Below are 23,595 nucleotides of genomic sequence, written 5' to 3' on the forward strand. Positions count from 1 at the left end.
GAACGTATGTCTCCCCAGCCCCTAATTTTTCCTTCAGTGACCCAGACTTTGCAACTTCCTTAGGGATCTGAGTGCGGACCCCAGTTTCTGTCTCTCAGGCACTTAAGTTTGAGACTACTTATTCTCCCCCAGGGACCCTCATTTTGGATTCCCAACTTTAGCCTTGAGACCCAATGGACCCAAGAATTTGCCCCTTCCCCAACTCCTAGAGATCCTGAATCAGGGTCCCCCAGTACTGACTCCACTCAGAGCCCCAATGCCTGATATGACTAGCACTACCCTAAGAACTGCCCTATAATGTATTTACTATTATCTCTATTTTTCAGATGAAGAGACTGAGGCATAGAGAAATTATTAGTAACTTGCCAAAAATTACACAGCCATTGAGTAAAACAGCTTGGATTTTGAGTCCAACCAGTGTGGCTCTAGAGTCTGTGCTATACTGGTATCCCAGCTTCCAGGTCTCGGGGTACCCAGCCAAGCACTGAACTGTCCATCCCTCACCCCCTCAGGGAGCCCGAATCACCAACAGCTATCCCAAACCCAGCTCTGGCCCATCAGATACCCAGACATCCCATCATCCAGTTCCCTTCCCTGGATCCAGGATTTGAATTCCCCTGCTCTCAATTTATCAGAGTTCTGGGCACCTGGTCCCCTCCCAAGAGACTCGTGTACATAGTAGTCATCACCCCGACCCTAATTTAATATCCCCAAAATTAATAATAATAGTTAACAGTAAACCTTTGGGGCCGGGCACGGTGGCTTACGCCTGTAATCCCATCATTTTGGGAGGCCAAGGCAGGCAGATCACTGGAGGTCAGGAGTTCGAGGCCAGCCTGGCCAACATGGAGAAACCCCCGTCTCTACTAAAAATACAAAAATTGGCTGGGCGTGGTAGCGGGCACCTGTAATCCCAGCTACTCAGGAGGCTGAGGCAGGAGAATCGCTTGAACCGGGAGGTGGAGGTTGCAGTGAGCTGAGATCATGCCACTGCACTCCAGCCTGGATGACAGAGCAAGACTCCATCTCAAAAAAAAAATAAAAATCTTTGGTACTACACTCTGTTAAAACCTAATGGCTTTCCACTGCACTTAGAATGAAATCCAAGCCCCTCCCCTAGTCTTCAAGGGCACCCTTTGATTTCCCTTCTCACCACTCCCTCTGTCTCCCTGTGCTCCAGCCACACTGGCCCTTCTGTCTGCTCCCTAAACAACCTGAGCTTGTTCTCAAAAGCTTTAAGAGCTTTTGTACTTCCTCTCCCCCCGACGCCCCCCCACCACTCCCCAACCCCAGCGTTCAAATGACTCCTGTCTTCAGCTCAAATGTTACCTCCTCCAAGAGGCCTTCCCTGATTTTCCTGTTTCAAGTAGTCTTCCCTGCACTCTGTCATTATCTCCATCACTCTGTTTGATTTATTATTGTATTTATTTTTCTTTTCTTCTTTTCTTTTCTTTTTTCTTTAAGATGGAGTCTTGCTCTGTCACCCAGGATGGAGTGCAGTAGCGTGATTTCAGCTTACTGCAACCTCCGCCTCCCGGGTTCAAGCAATTCTCCTGTCTCAGCCTCCCGAGTAGCTTGGATTACAGGCGCCCACTACCATGCCCGGCTAATTTTTGTATTTTTAGTAGAGACAGGGTTTCACCATGTTGGCCAGGCTGGTCTTGAACTCTCGACCTCAGGTGATCCTCCGGCCTCGGCCTCCCAAAGTGCTGAGATTACAGGCATGAGCCACCACGTCCAGCCTATTGTATTTATTTTTCAAGTCACTTATCCTTATCTGAGATTTATCTTCATCATTGATGTTTTCTCTTGTCTGTCTTCCTCTACTAGAATACAAGCTCCATAATACCAGCAGGGCTCATGTCTGTTTTCATTATTAACTCCCAGATCAGAGTACATGTTCAATAAATGTTTGATGAAGGAAGGAACAGGTTAGGTGTGTGAGTGTACCAGTATTACCTTATTCATTCAGCATAAGTATCAGAATTATTATTATCAGTATTAGTATTTAGTCAGCATTATTATACTCTCAACATAGACTAAGATACTGGAGCCCAGGTGGGTGAAATAATTGGCTCAAGGTCACTGAACCAGGAAATGATGGCGCTGGAATTCTTAGCTTCCGCTTCCTCCCCGCTTCCAGAGTTTCACAAGTTTTTTTTTGTTTGTTTGTTTGTTTGTTTGCGACAGAATCTCACTTAGTCCCCCAGGTTGGAAGGCAGTGGTGCAAACTCAACTCACTGCAGCCTCCACCTCTCGCGTTCAAGCGATACTCATGGCTCAGCCTCCCAAGTAGCTGGGATTACAGTCGCCTGCCACCACGCCCGGCTAATTTTTGTATTTTTGATAGAGACGGGATTCCACCATGTTGGCCAGGCTGGTCTCGAACTCCTGACCTCAGATGATCTGCCCGTCTCGGCCTCCCAAAGTGCTGGGATTACAGGCGTGAGCCACAACACCCTGCCGAGTTTCACAAATTTCATCTCCCATCCTCTGATCCCCCACCACGGGGCCAACTTCACCAGCCCAATCTCAGTTCATGCCACAGAAATCTGGCCTCTTTTCCCAGACTCCTATCCAGCTCCAAGCTCCATCAGGGAAAGCAGACATCCGGCCCCAGGGCAAGACCTCAAAACTCAAGGGTCCTGAGAATCGGGCCCTCCCACCCCTGACGCTTGCCCCCCCCAGAACCCCATTCCAAGAGTTTCTCATCTCAACCCTGGGAGGGAGCCCCAGATGATGTCTGTCTGGAGGGATTGGGTGGGGGCCCAAAGAAAGAGGAACCGGAGTGCCTGGGCCCTCCCACTGGCAGCCGACCTCAGCTGGGTGCGGTGAGGGTGGGTTTATAAAAGGGTCAGTATATATTGAGAGGAGGAGAGAAAGAGAAACGGGAGCAAGAGAGAAGGAGGCCCAGACAGTGAGGGCAGGAGGGAGAGAAGAGACGCAGAAGGAGAGCGAGCGAGAGAGAAAGGGTTCCGGATTGGAGGGGAGAGCAAGGGAGGGAGGAAGGCGGTGAGAGAGGCGGGGGCCTCGGGAGGGTGAAAGGAGGGAGGAGAAGGGCGGGGCACGGAGGCCCGAGCGAGGGACAAGACTCCGACTCCAGCTCTGACTTTTTTCGCGGCTCTCGGTAAGTTTCCAGTCCGTTATTCAGGGCTGGGACTTCTTAATTTACTTGGGAATGTAGCAGTTTGGGAAGGACACCCCCAGGCTGGGAGAGACGTCCCTTACTCTTGGAAATCCTTTTAATTTAATAAGTGATCTCTTAGCACTTGAGGTGGGGATATGGGAAGGGGTGGGGCCCGGCAAAGTTTTGGGGTTCCAGCAGAGCCCTCCACTGGAAAACTTCCTGCAGTTTTTCCCTCAGCGGTGTCCACTGTCCTCTGGGGGCCCTGAGATCAGGGCATTGCATGAGAACACCCCAAATCTGGGAGACCTCTAGGTCCCCTGTTCCTGGGCACCAAAGAGTCCTGGGAGGCTAACTCCTTCTCGGGCCTCTCTTCCCCCCAGCGCGAATCCTATCCATTGCCTCCAGAAGATGTCCAACAGTCACCAGTCTGGCAGCAGGGTGGGGTGAGGACCTCGTGGACATAGCCAGGGGCTGGGGTTTCCCTGGTGCTTAGAGATGGGGGGGTGGGGATGAGTCACCAGATGACTCACCAGGTCCCCCTCCTCCCCTCAACCCAGGAGAGGAGTGGTGTGAGTCAAGAATGCCTGTCGCTGGGGGCAGCTCCTCAATCCTGATGTCGGGTTGCAGGGTGGGGTCTCAACTTGAATTTTCACTATCTGGCCTGTATGTAACCCAGAGGCAGGGTTCTGGGGAGAGAGGAGCCACATTGCTAGTCCTCCTCATTCAAGGAACCCAAGAGTCCATCTTTGGCCCTCTCCACCCCTCCAGCCAATGGGGATCTCAGGAATCCAGGCCCCAGCAGTCTCCTCCCTGAGAGACCCAGGAGTCTGCACCCATGCCCTTCCTCCATCAGGAGACATCTCACCTGCCTTTATGCCAAATTTTTTTTTTTTTTTTTGAGACGGAGTCTTTCTCTGTCACCCAGGCTGGAGTGCAATGGCATGATCTTGGCTCATTGCAACCTTTGCCTCCTGGATTCCAGTGATTCTCCTGCCTCAGCCTCCCGAGTAGCTGGGATTACAGGTGTGCACCACCACACCCAGCTAATTTTGTATTTTTAGTAGAGATGGGGTTTCACCATGTTGGCCAGGCTGGTCTCGATCTCCTGACCTCAGGTGATCCTCCCGCCTTGGCCTCCCAAAGTGCTGGGGTTATAGGCGTGAGTGTGCCTGGCCTGTGCCAATCTCTTGAGACTCCGTGCCCTGCTCCCCCTCCCCAGGCTTCCACTGCAGCCATGTCACTCCTCTTGCTGGTGGTCTCAGCCCTTCACATCCTCATTCTTATACTGCTTTTCGTGGCCACTTTGGACAAGGTAAGCCTACTTGGAGCTCAGGGCCCTTCTGTTCCCCTTTGGAATCTTGCCATGCCCCTCCTCTAAAGGCATTCTGGCCCCACCCCCTTTACCTAGTATTTCTTTTATATTTTATTTCATTTATTTTGAGACAGGGTCTCACTCTGTGCCCCAGGCTGGAGTGCAGTGGTGCGATCTCGGCTCACTGCAACCTTGGCCTCCCGGGTTCAAGCGATTCTCCTGTCTCAGCCCCCCAAGTAGCTGGGATTAGAGGCACCTGACACCACGCCTGGCTAATTTTTTTATTTTGGTAGAGACGGGGTTTCACCATGTTGCCCAGGCTGGTCTCGAACCCCTGGCCTCAAGTGATCCACCTGCCTCGGCCTCCCACAGTGCTGGGATTACAGGCATGAACCACCAGGTTAACCCATTTAGCTCTACCTCCGATGCCTCCTCCCTGTCCTGACCCTACCCCCTCTCATATTAAATCCTAACTCTCCCCAGTTCCGCCCCATCCCAGATACCCTGCCCTTTTCCCAGCCCTTCCCACAGTCTGCCTGACCCTATCCCCTCTCCTTTCCTAACCCTGCCCCTTGTTTCGTTCTCTGTCCATCCCAGTCCTGGTGGACTCTCCCTGGGAAAGAGTCCCTGAATCTCTGGTACGACTGCACGTGGAACAACGACACCAAAACATGGGCCTGCAGTAATGTCAGCGAGAATGGTGAGGGGTGAGGGCGGCGGGACTGGTCTTCAAAGGGGAAGGTAAACCCTTCGTGTCCTCATGGGACTGAGATTTGGGAACCCTCCCCCAACAAAGTTGGAATGGGCGGGGTCCAGGCCTGAGTGGCTGAGTGCCTAGGGCTAATGCATGTCCCGCCTGTCTGGATGTACCTACCTCTTGTTTTTTTTTTTTTTTTTTTTTTTTTTTTTTTTTTTTTTGAGACCGAGTTTTCCTCTGGTTGCCCAGGCTGGAGGGCAGTGGCGCAATCTTGGCTCACTGCAACCTCTCCCTCCGGGGTCCGAGCAATTCTCCTGCCTCAGCCTCCCGAGTAGCTGGGACTGCAGGTGTGTGCCACCACGCCTGGCTAATTTTGCATTTTTAGTAGAGACGGGTTTCACCATGTTGGCCAGGCTGGTCTTGAACTTCTGACTTCAGGTAATCCACCTGCTTCAGCCTCCCAAAGTGCTGAGATTACAGGCGTGAGCCACCACATCCAGCCAGTACCTCCTGTTCTGAAGAGGCCATATAGATAAAAGCATGCTATAGGTTTAAAGAATAGAGAGGGGAGGCCAAGGCGGGTAGATCACGAGGCCAGGAGTTCGAGACCAGCCTGGCCAAGATGATGAAACCCCGTCTCTACTAAAAATACAAAAAAATTAGCCGGGCATGGTGGCCTGCGCCTGTAGTCCCAGCTACTTGGGAGGCTGAGGCAGAAGAATCGCTTGAGCCCAGGAGGTGGAGGTTGCAGTGAGCTGAGATTGCACTACTGCACTCCAGCCTGGGCAACAGAGCAAGATTCTGTCTCAAAAAAAAAAAAAAAAAGAATAGAGAAAAATCTCCCAAGATTCTGAGAAGACAAGAGTATTTTTCCAAAGCTCTAAGGAGATGGGGCTGGTGCTCTCAATGGATGCCTGGGACCATTTCATCCAAATTCCAAGGGGATGGGGCTGAAACCACTTAAGGTTCTAAAGGGGTGGGGCCAGGTGCATTGGAGTTCTAAAGGAATAGAGCTGCATCTATCTAAAGTTCTGTGTGAAAGATTTAATGCAAAACTAAGATTAAAGGAAGTGGTCTGCTCTCACCACTTCTATTCAGCCTTTTACTGGAGTAGCCAATGCAAGAAGGCAAGAAAAAGAAATAAAGGGCATGGGAAATAAATTAGGAAAAAGTGTCTCTATTCCCAGTAAACATGTTGTTTATGTAGAAAATCCATTAAAATTCTGCAAAGCAGACAGACACAGTGGCTCACACCTGTAATCCCAGCACCTTGGGAGGCTGAGGAGGAAGGATCACTTAAGCCCAGGAGTTCAAGACCAGCCTGGACAACATAGGGAAACCCTGTCTCTACAAAAATTTAAAAATTACCCAGGTGTGGTGGCTTGTGCCTGTGGTCCCAGCTACTCAGGAGGCAGGGGTGAGAGAATTTCTTGAGCCCTGGAGGACGAGGCTGCAGTGAGCCATGATTATACCACTGCACTCCAGCTTGGGCAACAGAGCAAGACCTGGTCTCAGAAAAAAAAGAAAAAGGAAATTGGCAAAGCAACTACTAGAACTGAGAAGGGAATTTAGCAAGGTAACAGGGCTCAAGGTCAACATAAGTGATACATCTAAGTATCTAGGCTTGTATGGGCCTAAACGGGAGCAGGGATGGGGCAGAGAAGGGTCACATGGTGAGCAAGCAGGTGGAGCTGGAACTCTGGACCCACGGTGATGTCCCCCTCTGTGTCCTCCTTACTGCAGGCTGGCTGAAGGCGGTGCAGGTCCTCATGGTGCTCTCCCTCATTCTCTGCTGTCTCTCCTTCATCCTGTTTATGTTCCAGCTCTACACCATGCGACGAGGAGGTCTCTTCTATGCCACCGGCCTCTGCCAGCTTTGCACCAGTGAGCACTGCCCCTCCCCAAGCCTAATCCCCCAAGAATTGAGCAGAAGGGAGTGGGGTGTGTCAAGATGCTGGGGGCCCTGAGAATGGGCCTCTCGTAGAAAAAAACAATTTTCAACACCCCAAGAGCCACGAGAGGTGCCTCCGTGGGCTACATCTCTGCCCCCAGGGATTGCTGGGACTTGTAGTTTTCAGTGGCTAATGATAGTTGTGGCTTGTGCGTATGAGTCATCAGGGAACTCAGAGTTTCAGGGAGCCGGGGCTGGGGAAGGAGGTATAGGTAAATAGTTTTGGTCCCAGGGATCGGCCGTGACGTGGGGGGATAAACTAATTAGTACCTCAGTAGAGAGCTCTAAATCATAATAATAATGGTATTTATATCAGCCAACCGCTGTTTCTTGCGTGCCTATTGTGCATCAGATACTTCAAGAAGTTTTGCGTACTTTTTAATTTTTTGACTTAAGGTGCAAAGGGCTAACTTAATCACAGTCAGTTTGGGGAACATTATAGGTTCTTGCAAAGCTTCTCTCTTGGTGTATGAATTTACTACTGCATGTTTGGCTTATAGAAACACACTCAAAATTATTCCTTGGATGGATAGAGAGATATTATTGGACCTAGAGAGATTAAATCAGTTACCTAAGGCCGCGCTGCAGTTGCATGGCGCTGGGGGGAAAGAAACACAACTCCCAGCAGGCAGCGGCGCTGCCCACGGGCCCTCCGGCGCTTCTTTGCCCCCATGGGATATTGGGAAATGTAGTCTTGAGGGGGCACTGCGTGACGCGTGGTTTTCATCTTCCGCAGGCGTGGCGGTGTTTACTGGCGCCTTGATCTATGCCATTCACGCCGAGGAGATCCTGGCGAAGCACCCGCGAGGGGGCAGCTTCGGATACTGCTTCGCCCTGGCCTGGGTGGCCTTCCCCCTCGCCCTGGTCAGCGGCATCATCTACATCCACCTACGGAAGCGGGAGTGAGCGCCCCGCCTCGCTCGGCTGCCTCCGCCCCTTCTCGGCCCCCCTCGCCGCGCGTCCTCCAAAAAATAAAACTTAAACCGCGGGCTCTGCCTTGATCTCCTTCCTTCCTTCCGCCTCCAGGGACCCAGGCTGCGCACGCTTGACCTCTCCTGAACCTAACATGGTCCCCACCGCCAGCTGCTCAGCCCTCAGAATGCCCATCTCCCAGCCCCCAACCCCTTCCTCCCGAGGACACAGGAGCCGGGACCCCAGGCACCTTTTCCCTCCCACAGACCCAAGAGCCTGGGCCTTCCCCTCTCAAGGCCCAAGAGACCTCTGTGAGGCACCTGAATCTAGACCTTCAGACACTTGTGGGAAGAACCTGGATTCTGGGTCCCAGCAGACCCTGTTAGGATAGGAAGCCTGCAGTGACCAGTCCTGTCTCCTTGCTCAAGCTTCTGTCACTCTGTTGCTCTCTCTCTGAACCCCGGGCATAGTGTGTGTTTCTAGATTGTCGGACTCTTTTTTTCTTTCTGTCCAGGCCGGAGTGCAGTGGTACGATCTCAGCTCACTGCAACCTCCGCCTCCCGGGTTGAAGCGATTCTCCTGCCTCAGCCTCCCGAGTAGCTGGGACTACAGGCACGAGCCACCACACCCGGCTAGTTCTGGACTCTTTTTTCTTTCTACTAACTTTCCATTTGGGAAGACGGCTTTCTTTTTCCCTCTAGGAAACCAGTCTCCCTCTCTCTCCTTTTTTTTTTTTTTTTTTTTTTTTTTTTTTTTTTTTTGAGACGGAGTCTCGCTCTGTCACCTAGGCTGTAGTGCAGTGGTGCGATCTTCACTCACTGCAACCTCCGCCTCCCGGGTTCAAGCAATTCTCCTGCCTCAGCCTCCTGAGCAGCTGGGATTACAGGCGCCCACCACCACGTCTGGCTAATTTTTGTATCTTTAGTAGACACGGGGTTTCACCATGTTGGCCAGGCTGGTCTTGAACTCCTGACCTCAGGTGATCCACCCACCTCAGCCTCCCAAAGTGCTGGGATTACAGGCGGGAGCCACCGCGCCCAGCCCAGTCTCCCTCTCTAGGGACTGAACATTTGGGGTCCTAGAGAGGGAGACTTCCCCTCTCTCCCCAAAGGCCGCCTCTAGCTCATATGACACGTTAGCAAAAATTAGGAGGCACCCCTTCTTCTGGCTGACCCAGCCCCACACCAGGATACATGTAGGGGCATGGGCTGGGTCTTACAGCCACCCACCCGTGGCTGTGTTCCTTTGTGCAGTTAACAATCTGCACAGGCCGGGTGCGGTGGCTCACGCCTGTAATCCCAGTACTTTGGGAGGCTGAGGCAGGTGGATCACCTGAAGTCAGGAGTTCGAGACCAGCCTGGCCAACATGGTGAAACCCCGTCTCTACTGAAAATACAAAAAATTAGCCAGGCGTGGTGGCAGGCGCCTCCCAGCTACTCGGGAGGCTGAGGCAGGAGAATCACTTGAACCCAGGAGGCGGAGGTTGCAGTGAGCCAAGAGCATGCCATTGCATTCCAGCCTGGGCAACAAGAGCGAAACTCCATCTCAAAAACAAAAAAAAATCTGCAAATCTGCACAATCGCACATGGCTACCCTATCTCCTCTGTTCATCAGGCCCTGGGACTCCTCTGGAATCAGATCCTTCTAAGATCCTCTTCTATGACTGTCTTTGTTTCACCGACCATGAACCCAGCCTCTTTTTAGGACTACAGCTTTCTCTGTCTGGGACCCCAAGACCTAGCTAGAGTCCCTCCCTTCTTTCCAGGATTCAAATGCTTTCCTTCCCTCCAACTCCTGCAGCCATCCCACTCATCTAGATTTTTAAAAATAATTTTTTAACCACTCCTACAGAGCAGGGTTACCCTAAAGGCAGTGTGTTAAGAGTAGCCTCATCCAGACTTATTAAACACGATTTATTACTTTGGGACAGGAGACGGGAGAAATTGATAGACCAATAAATATTGCACAGGCTGCTGGTGGTGGGGAGATCCAGACCGAGGTAGTTTCTGTAGAAAGGGTGAAAGACCTGGGCGAGGAAGGCACCTGAGGTTGCCGGGAGCCAGGTTGGGAGCGAGTCTTGGTGGCGAGGGTGGTTTCTGGTTCACCTACCTAGCACAAGGTCTCCAACTCCTTCAGCCTAGACACCCTGATCAGCAGCTGACCAGTTGGCCTGCCATGTAAGCAGCAGCAATTGATAGCAAGATCAGGTTTCCTTTAGAAATTCTTATTGGTTCCTTCCCTGCAGCGACAACCGGCTGCCCAAAGTTGATGGAACCCAGCAGCTGTCACTGGACGTTTGCCAGGAGGCAGGCTAACGGCCTTGGTGCACATGATGGGCAGTTTGCCCGGAGCGGGCTAAAAAAGACAATGATATATAGTCTCGGGAGGGCGCAGCTTTAACTCTTCTACCTGGCGGTTTACAGAAGCCAGAGCTGAGCAGCTGTGATTGGCAGACACCCCCAGCTCCTCAGCCAAACCACACTTGGATGCTTATGGTGAGGGTGGGACTAAGAAATGGAACAGCAGCAGAGCTAAATCGCTTTGATTGGCTGTTCATCGAAGGGGCGGGGAAGACTTAACAACTGCTAGCTGCTTTGATTGGCTGCTTTGCTTAAGCACACAGTGCAGCAAAAATAATCACCTGTCAGTTATTGGAAGTTGGAGTGAAAAGTATAATAACCGTAATTGACAGCCTGTCGTGAAGGAGGCGGGGCTTAGTTCCTAGCCTGCTGACTGGGCAGGGAGGTAGGTTCTACTCAGGAGATGTTACTGCTGGGCGTGGCTTGCGGGGGCTCGGAAGTGATCGGAGCCACTGGGTCTAGTTTGGGGAAACCCGGGGGTGGGTACAATCCCATGCTGGGGGTCAGGGCCTGCAGATGCGCCAGGGCCCGAGTTCCGTTGAAGGTCACCTCACAGCCTGACTTGGCTAGGAGCCAGTTCTCCACCTCCGACCGGAGCCACCTGGAGGTCTCTGCAAGGGGAGAGGCAGGTGTTCTGAGGTCACACTGAGATCGGGGAAGATTCGAGGGAGCAGCAAGGAGGGGCGTAGGGCAAAGAACAGGAAGGGCCTGGGTTTGGGAGAAGCCTAGGAGTGATCTTGAGGCTTGGAGGGGAGCGGAACAAGGCCCAGGAGGGTCGAGAGGGCCAGAAGGCCCAGCTCTGGGGCTTTCGTCTGGGGACCAGTCAGGGGCTCTTGGGCAGGGAAGGTGGGGGCTCCTGTAGGCAAGGGGACCACCTGGAGCCCACACAGGGAGCGCGCAGGATCTCTTGTAGGGAGAGTGTCAGCTCAGGTAGAGGAAAGAATGACAGGAGGGGGCCGTGCCATGGAGCCAAGACTCCCAACCAGGCTGAGGTTAAGAAAGGGCGGTCACATCAGGGACCAAGATCGGAGTCTGGATTCGGAGGTCCTGTCTGCTGAGGGCCGGGGTCTCTTCGCAAACCCGTCAGGTTCACCCGTGGGAACTGGGGGTGGGGACGTATCTCGCTGGGGCGGGGCCTCGCGGGGGTGTGGCCCCTGGGGGCAGGGTCCCAGGGCCACGTCCTACCTTCGGGCGAGCCTTGAGTGCCCCCTGGCCGCCGGGCCAGGAAGCTGTGAGCCAGCAGCGCCTCCTTGGTGTGCTCGTCCTGCGCGCGCAGGGCCAGGGCGCTGAGCAGCTCCGAGTTGTTGGACGTACTGCGATAGTACAGCATGTGCGCCAGCTCCAGCGCCTGCGCGCTGCGCCGCTGCCCGAACATCTGCAGGCGGGACAGCGCCCCGTGGGCTCAGTTCGGGGTGCGCCCCCACCCATACACAGCCCCCGGGGTCACCCCCGCTGGCACGGCCCACGCCGCTTACTCCCCTGAGGAGGCGGGGAGGTCCTACCCAGACCTCTTCAGTACGGGTCCCCAGAGCTCAGTCGAGGGATCTATTTGGGGATTTTTGGGGTCTGTCTTTTCTTTTTCTTTTTCTTTCTTTCTTTCTTTCTTTCTTTCTTTCTTTCTTTCTTTCGTTTCTTTCGTTTCTTTGTTTCTTTTCTTTCTTTCTTTTCTTTTCTTTCTTTCTTTTTCTTCCTTCCTTCCTTTCTTTCTTTTCTTTCCTTTTTTTTTTTTTTTTTTGACAGGGTCTCGCTCTGTAGCCCAGTCTGGAGTTCAGTGGCTATTCACAGGCAAACTCATAACGCACTGAAGCTTTGAACTCCTGGGCTCAAGCGATCCTCCCGCCTTGGCCTCCTAAGTAGCTGGGACTACAGGTGTGCGCCACCAAGCCCGATATTTTTTGTAGAGACGGGATTCTCCCTGTGTTGACCAGGCTGGTCTCAAACTCCCAGCCTGGAGTGATCCTCGCTCCTCAGCCTCCCATAGTGCTGGGGTTACAGGCGTGACCCAAGGCACCGGCTGGGGATCTGTATTTTTAACACACGTGCCCTCATTCCAGTGGCTCCAAGACCACCAGCCCCATCTGGCCTACAGTTTTCAGCAACCACTGCACTGGTTTGCTCATCTGAGCCACGTATTAATGGATTTACCCAAAGGTTTGCAGATGATAGGAGTTTTAGCTTTGAAAGATTTTGTTACAATACATCCTTATGTTTTAGAGACATAATAAAGTATTTCCAAATAAGTCTTGGTAGGATTTACTTCAAAATCATCCAATAGTAGGACAGTGGAGGTCTTTAGGGGAAATCTGATTAACTATTGCTAATTGTTGATGCTAGGTGCTGGCTAGTGGAGTTTATCATACTATCCTATTTCTGTGTTTGTTTGAACTTTTTTATAATGAAGGAAAAAATGGTTTAAAATATTAAACTGTAGGCCAAGTGCAGTGGCTCATGCCTGTAATCCCAACGCTGAGAGGCCAAGGTGGGTGGATCACCTGAGCCCAGGAGTTCAAGACCAGCTTGGGCAACATGGCAAAAGCTTCATCTCTACAAAAAATTAAAATTAAAAAAAAATAGCAGGCTGGGCTCAGTGGCTCACGCCTGTAATCCCAGCACTTTGTGAGGCCAAGGCAGGTGGATCACCTGAGGTTGGAAGTTCGAGACCAGCCTGACCAACATGGAGAAACCCGTCTCTACTAAAAATACAAAATTAGCCGGCCATGGTGGCTCATGCCTGTAATCCCAGCTACCCGGGAGGCTGAGGCAGGAGAATCGCTTGAACCTGGGAAGCAGAGGTTGCAGTGAGCCGAGATCATGCCATTGCACTCCAGCCTGGGCAACAAGAATGAAACTCTGCCTCAAAAAATAATAATAATAATAATTAGCTGGGTGTGATGGTGAGCACCTGTAGTCCCAGCTACTCAGGAGGCTGAAGCAGGAGAATCACCTGAACCCAGGAGGCTGAGGCTACAGTGAGCCATGATCATACCACTGCACTCCAGGCTGGGCAACAGAGTGAGACCCTGTCTCAAAAAAAGAAAAAAGTTAAATTGTAAAGAGAAGAGGAGAGGGGAAGGATGTTGGGGGGAAGAACAGGTCTGGGCCCAGCTGTCTACTGGCTGCCCACTTCCCCACCGTTAGTCTCTTTGCTTGGACCCCTGTTCTCATCCTTGATATTGGTAAGGAGAAATGAGGGCATCAGTGCCCTCTGGGCTCCCACTGAAAAACTGTGCCCAGGCGAGATGCAGTGGCTGACACCTGTAATCCCTGCACTTTGGGAGGATGAGAAGGGCAGATCACTTGAGGTTAGGAGTTCGAGACCAACCTGGGCAACATGGTGAAACCCCATCTCTACTAAAAATACAAAAATTAGACCTGGCACGGTGGTTCATGCCTGTAATTCTAGCACTTTGGGAGGCCGAGACGGGCAGATCACTTGAGGTCAGGAGTTCGAAACCAGCCTGGCCAACATGGTGAAACCTTGTCTCTACTAAAAATACAAAAAAAAAAATTAGTCAGGTATGGTGACAGGCACCTGTAATCCCAGCTACTTGGGAGGCTGAGGCAGGCGAGTCGCTTGAGCCCGGGAGGTGGAGGTTGCAGTGAGCCAGGATTGCACCACTGCACTCCAGCCTGGGCAACAGAGTGGGACTCTGTCTCAAAAAAATAAATAAATAAAAATACAAAAATTAGTCAGGTGTGTGGCATATGCCTGTAATTCCAGCTACTCAGGAGGCTGAGGCAAGAGAATCTCTTGAACCCGGGAGGCAGAAGTTGCAGTGAGCCGAGATCATGCCACGGCACTTTAGCCTGGGCGACAGAGTGACACTGTGTCTCAAAAAAAAAAAGCGGTCGGGAGCGGTAGCTCACGCCTGTAATCCCAGCACTTTGGGAGGCCGAGGCGGGTGGATCACGAGGTCAGGAGATCGAGACCACGAGGTCAGGAGATCGAGACCATCCTGGCTAACACGGTGAAACCCTGTATCTACTAAAAATACAAAAACAAAATTAGCCGGGCGTGGTGGTGGGTGCCTGTAGTCCCAGCTACTCAGGAGGCTGAGGCAGGAGAATGGCGTGAACCTGGGAGGCGGAGCTTGCAGTGAGCTGAGATCGCACCACTGCACTCCAGCCTGGGTGACAGAGCAAGACTCAGTCTCACAAAAAAAAAAAAAAAGAAAAAAAAGAAAACCTGTACCTGTACCCAGATTCCTCCATTCAGCCACAAAATGAGCTCAGGGCCACTGGACCCTGTAGCTGGCAGGTCTGGCTGCCTGACCCACTAAACCCTTACCGGCTGCCCCTGGTAAGACCTAAGTCCTCAGGCAGAACTGTCTGTACAACAATGCCAATGCCAGGGAGGGTTCAGGAAGTCAATACACGGTTAATAAAACATTGGGACAGCCGGGCGCGGTGGCTCACGCCTGTAATCCCAGCACTTTGGGAGGCCGAGGCGGGCGGATCACGAGGTCAGGAGTTCAAGACCAGCCTGGCCAACATAGTGAAACCCCGTCTCTACTAAAAATACAAAAAATTAGCCAGGCATGGTGGCGGCGCCTGTAATCCCAGCCACTTGGGAGGCTGAGGCAGGAGAATGGCTTGAACCCAGGAGGCAGAGGTTGCAGTGAGCTGAGGTTGCACCACTGCACTCCAGCCTGGGGGACAGAGCGAGACTCCATCTCAAAAAAAGAAGAAAAAAAAAAACATTGGGACAAAGCCTGGCCCCTCAGAAACACTTACCAAACATCAGCTACTATGGAACAGTCACCCACACCCTGTGCTGGGTGCCCATAGGGTGTTCCCATCTCACACCGAGGCCTGAGGTGAAATGCCTCTCAAGTCAGTGCACCCCAGAAAATCGCTGAAATGGCCTGCAAGGTACCAATGACACACTTGCATGTGGACTGTACCCTCTTCTCACCAGGCCAGCACAGTCAGTTTAGGTGCCTGCATTGGAACGAATCGCCATTTCTTCGGTTGAGGGCAAGATGCAGGAATAGTATGCGTTAGGGACCGTGTGGTATGAAAAACACATTGGGTTTGTGTCAGTATCTGCCAAGCCGATGGAGCTGAATTCTAGTTAAAGGAGCAGGTCACTCTGTGGCACACAGATGAAGCCAGAGTCTCCCTGGAGAGGGGTCCCCCTGCCACCCGGGGGGTCCCTTCAGCACTCACCACTGCCCACAAGGAATACAGCACTCACTCCTCCTACCCTGGGGTCTATGTCTTGGGCAGCCCCTCCACCTACTCAGTCACAGGCCAGGCCCCTGGCACCATCCTTGCTCCCCCTTCGCCAACCTGCCAGTCCCAACCCCGTTCTGCTGTCCCCTGACTCTCTCTGCCCGTCTCCTCCTCTGCAGCTCCCCGGCTCATCCTTGGCTCAGACTTTATCCCCGCCTGCATCACTCCAGCCTCCTCCCTGGCCTCAGTCTCCCCGTCCAGTTTGTCTGCACACAGGTTCAGAGCTGCCCCTGCCCCTCCCCTGCTCATGGTCCTCCCATGGCTCCCCAGTGCTCTCAGAGTCCAAGCTCCATGGCCCGGCACACGAGGCCCTCCCTGTCACCTCCTGCTCCTCCCCTCTGAATGCAGCCCATGGTGAATAAGCCGGTTTACCCTGAACAGGCCCTGCTCTCTCAGGCCTCCAGGCCCAGGCACAAGCCAAACCACCCCTGGTGTGTTCTTGGAAAATGTTCACTGCCTCACCCTCAAGGTTCAGGATGGACATCACCTTTCGCGGACGAGCAGATGCAGCCTCGGGCTCCTGCTGTGCCAGCTGCCGCCTCCATTACAGACCAACTGCCTGTGTCCAGGGACCCCACACCTCTCCCTCCAGGGCAGGATCAGGCTGCTGCATCTCAGGGGCACCAGTTCAACATCCCTCCCCAGGCTGCCCCATGGGCCTGCTTGGTGCTGGGCTAAGGGGCTTCACAGTAGAGCCCAGGGTATGGAGGAACCCACAGGGGCACCACCCCAGCCTGGGACATCCGGGAAGGCTTCCCAGAGCAGGCAGCCTCTGAGCTGAGGGTGAGGGGTGAGCAGGGGTTCGCCAGCCCAACAAGAGGAAAGGGCATTTCAGTCCAAGGGAACAGCACAGGCAAAGGCAGAGAACAAGGGATGGCAGGGTGGGGGCGCCGCAAGCATGCAGGAGGAGCTGAGGCGCAGATTCGAGGGGAAGGATCGTGTCCAGTGAGGCTGGGAAGCAGGGTCCCTGGTGCCAAGCTGTGCCCAGAGGAGGGGCAGGGCAGGACTGGGTAGAATGGGGAATGGGCTGGAAGGGACCGACTGGAGGCTGGGAAGAGGGCCTGAGCAGGGGGCACAGAGGTGGGACAGGAAGGGTGGGCTGGGGGTCTAGCCAGTGACTGGCGGGATGACAGGTCATCCATAGATGCGGAGCCCAGAAGAGAAGATGTCAGGGGAGACGCTGTGCTTGGCCTACGGTGAGAGTGAGGGGCCCAGCCGGAAGGCTGAGCCTGGAGCTTCTTGGTTGATCTGATCATGGACAGTAGAGAGCTCCTGTGGAAACCACAGAAGCAGAGCAGCCCTGTGTCTTGGAAGAAAGAGGGCCCCATACTCCACATCCCGCACCTTGCTCCTCGCACCCCACATCCCGCAGTGGGGCTCTGAGTGCCTGTTCCAAGGTGAGATGGGGAACTTGAGAGGAGCAGGAGGGTTGAGGCAGCTGGACTCTGGGCTCATGGGGACACGCTGCACATGGGCTTGGGTGTGTCCAGGGAACAGGAGAAGCCAGGTTAGGGGACTAGGGGAGGGGCTTGCAATGAAGACAGAGATCTGGGAGCAACTGAAGCGCAGGAGGGGACCAGCCAGGAGGGAGTCTGGGAGGGCCAACTGTTTTTTGTTTGTTTGTTTGTTTGTGTTAGGATAGGAGTCTCACTCTGTCACCGAGGCTGGAATGCAGTGGCGCAATCTCAGCTCACTGCAACCTCCACCTCCCGAGTTCAAGTGATTCTCCTGCCTCAGCCTCTCAAGTAGCTGGGATTTCAGGCATGCGCCACCACGCCTGGCTAATTTTTGTATTTTTAGTAGAGATGGGGTTTCACTACGTTGGCCAGACTGGTCTCGAACTCCTGACTGCATGTGATCTGCCTGCCTCGGCCTCCCAAAGTGCTGGGATTACAGGTATGAGCCACTGCACCCAGCCAAGGGCCCACATGTAAAGGCTGGGCCTCACCCCAAGGCGTGGGGAAATACCTCATGAATTCATGAATACACTAAATTAACTTGTCAACTGGGATTTTTTTTTTTTTTTTTTTGAGATGGAGTCTCACTGTGTCGCCCAGGCTGGAATACAGTGATGCCATCTCAGTTCACTGCAACCTCTGCCCCCTGGGTTCAAGTGATTCTCCTGCCTCAGCCTCCAGAGTAGCTGGGATTACAGGCATGTGCCACCATGCCCAGCTAATTTTTGTGTTTTTAGTAGAGATGGGGTTTCACCATCTTGGCCAGGCTGGTCTTGAACTCCTGACCTCGTGATCCACCCGCCTTGGCCTCCCAAAGTGCTGGGATTATAGGTGTGAGCCATTGCGCCTGGCTGGGCTTTTTTATTGTTATTTTTTGATTTGGGGTTTCACTATGTTGCCCAGGCTGGACTCCCAACTCCTGGGCTCAAGCGATCCTCCCACCTTGGCCTCCTGAGTAGCTAGGACTACAGGCATGTGCCACCATGCCTGGTGTGAATTGGGTTTGAAATAGGGTCTTTCAGAGCCTGACAGGCTCCATAGCACCCCTGGGGCCAGCAAGGGGTGAGGCAATAGTCACCGTGGGCTGGGACTCAGTGTCTTCTCCCCAGAGGCACCGGCCTCCCTGCCTCTCATCTCGCCCCTCCCCTCTGCCCTCCATGGTTGCAGCTTACAGCCATTCCACAGCTCCCTGCGGCTCTGAGGATAAGGCCTTGGGTACCACTCTGGGCATTCAAGGCCCTCACCACCCTCTGGGACTTCCCCTCTCTACCCTGCTCACTGGATCCAGCCCCATGAGATACGCCAGGCTGAGCTCGTGGGCTCTTTCTCCACCAGGCTCAATTCCCGTCTTCCAGAGCTTTCCTCAGATCCTACCTGAGCCCTGGTCCAAAGCAGAAATTGCTCCCTCCCCAGCCCCTCTGTTGGCCCAAGTATGCCAGCACCCTCTCAGGCGGCACAGCCTGGCTATTATCTGCGGGATTTATTACCAGCCTTCCTAAGAGCCTGTCAGCATGGCTGAAAACAGCTTGAAAACCAATGAGCCAGCAGGTGAATGATCGCGTACGACAGATGCTTCACACCAGTCTACACTCCTGGGGCCAGTGCCAACCCTGGGGAGAATCAGTAAAAGGCAGCTCCCCTCTGGGCTGACTCAGCCTCGAGACAGGACACGCATTTTGGCAAGCGGAGCACAAGTTGGGTGTCAGCCTCCACCTGGCCCCTGGGCCACGAATCCTTGGATGGTGAACAACCTGTGCAACTGTTCAAGGCAGCCCGGCACTCACATGTAGCAGAATCAAAAGGGAGCTTGTTAAAAATATAGTTCCCTGGGCCCCAGTCCCAGAGTTTCCAATTCAGTCCACTAGGACTGGAGCCCAGGAGGCTGCATTTGTCAGCCAGCTCCCCCAATGATAATGATACCCAGTCAGGATGGGGACTTGGAACAAACAGCCCAATTAGTAATGATAATAATCATCATCCTGGTAATAGCTAACTCTCACATAGTACCTCCTGTGCCATGTGGGAGGCTCTATTCTCAGCACTGTGCATGTTAATTCATTTAATCCCCACAACACCTCTATGAGTTAGGTCCCACCATCATCCCTACTTTGCAGATTTTGAAGCTGAGACACAGAGAGGTTAAGCAACTTGTTCAAGATCACACAGCGAGAAGAGAGTAGAGTCAGATTCAAATCCAGGAAGTCTGCTTCCAGAACACACCCCCTTCACCGCATCACTAAAGCGCCCCTAAAGCCGGCACTCAGTGAGCGGCTGTCAACCCTTATGTAGCCCCTACCACGAGCCGAGCACTGCCCAGTGCTTCTCACAGACTCACTCATTTCATGCTCACAACCCTACAAGGCAGATCTCGCTATCATCCCCATTTTCCAGATGAGAAAACTGAGGCTCAGAGAGATTAAGAAACTCCCCTAAGGGGTGTTGAGTAAATGAAGTAGGGAAGGGAAGGGGAAGGGAGGGGAGCGGAGGAGAGGGCAAGAAGGGAGGGAAGGGAGAAAGGGAAGGGGGGAGGAAGGAGGTGGGGAGAGGGAGGGAAGGGAAGGAAAAGTGGAACAGGAAGGAAGGAAGGGAGGGAGGGGAAGGGGAGGGGAGGGGAGAGGAGGGGAGGCGGAAGGAAGGGGAAGAAGGAAGGGAAGGGAAAGGGGAAAAGGAAGGGGAGGAGAGAGAGGGAGAAAGGAAAGAAGGGAGGAAGGAAGGAAGGACAGGGAGGGAAGGGAAGGGAAAGAAAAGAGGAAGAATGGGAAGGAAGGAAGGACAGGAAGGGAAGGGAAAGAAAAGAGGAAGAATGGGAAGGAAGGAAGGGAGGGAGGGAGGGAGGAGAGCATGACGCAGGAACAATGCATGAAACAGAGACAACTACAGGGGGCCTGACCTGGTCCCCACAGCGCAGGGCCGCAGGAGGCGTGGCAGGCGCATGCTCACCTTGGAGGCCCGCAGGCCCATGAAGATGGCGAAGAGCAGCAGCAGCAGGGAGGTGGCCACCTTGAGGTCGGTTAGCACCACCATGCCCACGTTGACGAAGATCGCCACGCCGGAGACTACCAGCATGAGGTTGAGCAGGGCGCGCTGCAGGGTGGGCGTGCGCACCTTCAGCTCCGGCAGCAGCTGCTCCAGGCCTTCCAGCGGCGTGTCCTTGAAACTCTTCAGTACCAGGTGTCCCCGTTTGGTCCGGGCTGCCAGCACCACCCGCTTAAAGTATCTCCTGAGGGACAGAGACAGAGGCAGGAGCAGGATCGGGACTGCACTGCCCGGGGAGCCCCCTCCAATCCTAGGACGCTCACTCTGGCTCTACAGTCGCACAACCATCTTAAAAGCGACTCAGTAATCATGGGGAAGAAACCAGGGATCAGCTGTGTCCAACCACAGGGGATCGGTTCAATCGCGCCATCGATCCCTGGTATTGGACGTGCAGGTTGTTTGTTGGAATCCTGGCCGTGCCACATCTTCAGAATGTGGACCTCCCTCTCCGAGCCTCAGTTTTCCTTATTGGAAAATGGGGAGAACTGTCCCCATCCTTTCTCTTCCCCTGGGAATCGAGTGTAGTACTCACTTTCCCTTGAGAAGAAAAGACAGCATTTGCATGAGTCACGCCTCCCATTTCTCAACTTCCCGCCTGGGGCCCAGACACCCAAACCAGACACTGACCTGTCAGTCCCCTCTTGACTCTAACCTTGCTCCCTCTTGCTGCAGCTGGGGAACAAGGGCCGCCTCACCTCTCCGCAGGGGGCAGCTTGGTGAAGAAGCCACGCCTGGAGCCCACGCTGGACTTCAGGGGCATCTGCCCGACTCGCTGGCCCAGGGCCCAGAAGTGCATGTAGACATACTGATCCAAATTTACTGTCACCTGCCGGGGGGATGAAGGAAGCAGTGGCGGGTGAACATGGGCAGGGGTGTTGAGGGCAGGATACCAGAATCAGATGTCCTGCCCCTAAATAATTCCCCCGTTTCCCACTTATCCCCATTCACCATCTAGGCAGGGCTGTCACATATGGTTGTCCATGTCGTATACTGCACAAGGGCTCATCATCTAACACAGTGCCATTCACGTAGAAGTCATCTTTATTACCATATTTCCTAGAATCTAAGGTGCCACTGACTCTACCCGATTATTTTATGAAGCAACTAAAAACAAAATACGTTGCCAATTAAATGATGTCACACCACCACCTGTAAATTACATCCCAATTTCAGAGATGACAAAACATGACTTTGGAAAAACTGCAGTTTAAAATCACTTAAATGTGGAATTTGGGGAGATTTTAGTATTTTTTATTTCTGCTTTTATTTTTATTTCTATTTTGAGATATTGTCTCACTCTGTCACCCAGGCGGGAGTGCAGTGGCACAATCTCAGCTCACTGCAGCCTCCACCTCCTGGGTCCAAGTGATTCTCGTGCCTCAGCCTCCCAAGTAGCTGGGACTACAGGCACCTGCCACCATGCCTGGCTAATTTTTGTATTTTTAGTAGAGATGGGGTTTCACCATGTTGGCCAGGCTGGTCTCAAACTCCTGACCTCAAATGATCTGCCTACCTCAGCCTCCCAAAGCGCTGGGATTACAGGTGTGAGCCACTGCACCCAGCTGATTTTAGTATTTCTTATAATTTTGTTAGCACTTTGCGTGCTTTTAGGGGCTTGGGTTTTTTTTCTTTTTTTTTTTTTTATGTGTTTCTGTGTGTGTGTGTGTGTGTGTGTGTGTGTGTGTGCGTTTTGTTTTGTTTTTTTGAGACAGGTTCTCAATTTGTCATCCAGGCTGGAGTGCAGCGGCAAGATCATGGCTCACAGCTCACTGCAGCCTTAAACTCCTGGGATCAAATGATCCTCCCACCTCAGCCTCCCGAGTAGCTGGGACTGCAGGCCCGCACCACCATATCCAACTAATTTTTGTATTTTCTGTAGAGACGGGGTCTCCCTGTGTCGCCTAGATGAGTCCGGAACTCCTGGGCTCACGTGATCCTCCTGCCTCGGCCTCCTGAATGCTGGGATTACAGGAATGAGCCACTGAACCTGGCCTTGTATTATACTATTTATTATTACAATTTTGGCAGATGGTGCTAAGTCTCTTGCCCTAAGAGAGCCATATCATATGATACTTTTCCAACAGATGGCAGTGAAGTGACCTGAGAAAGCAGCACCTCCTTTTTTTTTCCAGATGGAGTTTCACTCTTGTTGCCCAGGCTGGAGTGCAATGGCACGATCTCAGCTCACTGCAACTTCCACCTCCCGGGTTCAAGAGATTCTCCTGCCTTAGCCTCCCCGGTAGCTGGGATTACAGGCACCTGCCACCATGCCTGGATAATTTTTTATATTTTTAGTAGAGATGGGGTTTCACCATGTTGGCCAGGCTGGTCTTGAACTCTTGGCCTCAGGTGATCCACCCACCTTGGACTCCCAAACTGCTGGGATTACAGGCTTGAGCCACTGCATCCAGCCAAAAGTAGCACCTTCTCTGAGTTCACCAAGTGCGCCATATGGGCCACAGTCCCGGGCTCAGGACTACAACTCCCAGCAGCCCATGCCTCTCAGAGGCTCTGCCCCACCCTAGAGGCCTCCTGGGAGTTTTGTTCTCCTGGGGAGCCAAGTACCTGGACCTCATCCTGAGGGTGGTGGACCACCAGCGCGTAGGCCAGGGTGTCCTCAGACAGCGGGGAGAAGTTGGCCTGGGCCAGCAGGGGCTCCAGAGCCCGAAGCACCTCCTGCTCATTAGACAGACGCTGGGGATCCGTTAGTGATGGCTGATCGAGGGTCTCCCTGTCAGGGTTGATGGGGTCATATAAGGCCTAAGAGGAGAGTCAGAGAGAAAAAGATGGGATAGGTCTCTGCAGGAAGGATTCTAGGGACATCTAAGGACATCCCTCTCCAGATACTTTCATTTATTTACTTATTTATTTATTTATTTTATTGAGATAGAGTCTCGCTCTGTTGCCAGGCTGGAGTGCAGTGTCACGTTCTCGGCTCACTGCAACCTCCACCTCCCGGGTTCAAGCAATTCTCCTGCCTCAGCCTCCCAAGTAGCTGGGACTACAGGCGCACGCCACCATGCCCGGGTAATATATATATATATATTTTTGTATTTTAATAGAGATGAGGTTTCACTGTGTTGCCCAGGCTGGTCTTGAACTCCTGAGCTCAGGCAATATGCCCGCCTCGGCCTCCCAAAGTGCTAAGATTACAGGCATAAGCCACCGTGCCCGGCCTGTGTTTTTTTGTGTTTTGTTTTTGTTTTTTTGAGACGGAGTCTCGCTCTGTCGCCCAGGCTGGAGTGCAGTGGCACAATCTCAGCTCACTGCAACCTCCACCTCCTGGGTTCAAGCGATTCTCCTGTCTCAGCCTCCTGAGTAGCTGGGATTACAGATGCACGCCACCATGCCCGGTTAATTTTTGTATTTTTAGTAGAGAAGGGGTTTCACCATGTTGGTCAGGCTGGTCTCGAACTCCTGACATGTGATCTACCCACCTTGGCCTCCCAAAGTGCTGGGATTACAGGCACGAGCCACCTTGCTCAGCCCTTTTTTCTTTTTCTTTCTC

General features: G+C 53.0%; 2 protein-coding genes across 4 annotated transcripts in view; one reads left to right on the forward strand and one right to left on the reverse strand.

Moving 5' to 3' along the window:
- The first annotated feature begins 1,466 nt into the window (after positions 1–1,466).
- On the forward strand, positions 1,467–8,076 carry EMP3 (epithelial membrane protein 3). Of its 2 annotated transcripts, none has more exons than XM_513005.9 (5): positions 1,467–3,127; positions 4,347–4,439; positions 5,037–5,139; positions 6,880–7,020; positions 7,824–8,076. In XM_513005.9, exons 2-5 carry the CDS (start codon positions 4,362–4,364, stop codon positions 7,991–7,993), a joined length of 492 nt encoding a protein of 163 aa, XP_513005.1. In that variant the 5' UTR covers positions 1,467–3,127; positions 4,347–4,361; the 3' UTR covers positions 7,994–8,076. The 2 variants fall into 2 exon arrangements, with proteins under 2 accessions (XP_513005.1, XP_016791905.1); XM_016936416.3 differs by lacking the exon at positions 1,467–3,127 and adding an exon at positions 3,513–3,570.
- A 1,817-nt stretch (positions 8,077–9,893) lies between these two features.
- TMEM143 (transmembrane protein 143) overlaps positions 9,894–23,595 on the reverse strand; it is a 30,779-nt gene continuing 17,077 nt past the window's right edge. For both annotated transcript variants that reach the window (XM_512792.7, XM_001170810.5), the window contains 5 exons: positions 22,653–22,847; positions 20,783–20,913; positions 19,992–20,271; positions 11,545–11,734; positions 9,894–10,970 (listed from right to left, as the gene is read on the reverse strand). In XM_512792.7, the coding sequence (XP_512792.2) occupies positions 10,756–10,970; positions 11,545–11,734; positions 19,992–20,271; positions 20,783–20,913; positions 22,653–22,847 (1,011 nt within the window). In that variant the 3' untranslated portion in view covers positions 9,894–10,755. The remainder of the gene's footprint in view (positions 10,971–11,544; positions 11,735–19,991; positions 20,272–20,782; positions 20,914–22,652; positions 22,848–23,595) is intronic.

The sequence above is a fragment of the Pan troglodytes genome, chromosome 20, assembly GCF_028858775.2.
Source record: "Pan troglodytes isolate AG18354 chromosome 20, NHGRI_mPanTro3-v2.0_pri, whole genome shotgun sequence".
NCBI lineage: Eukaryota > Metazoa > Chordata > Mammalia > Primates > Hominidae > Pan > Pan troglodytes.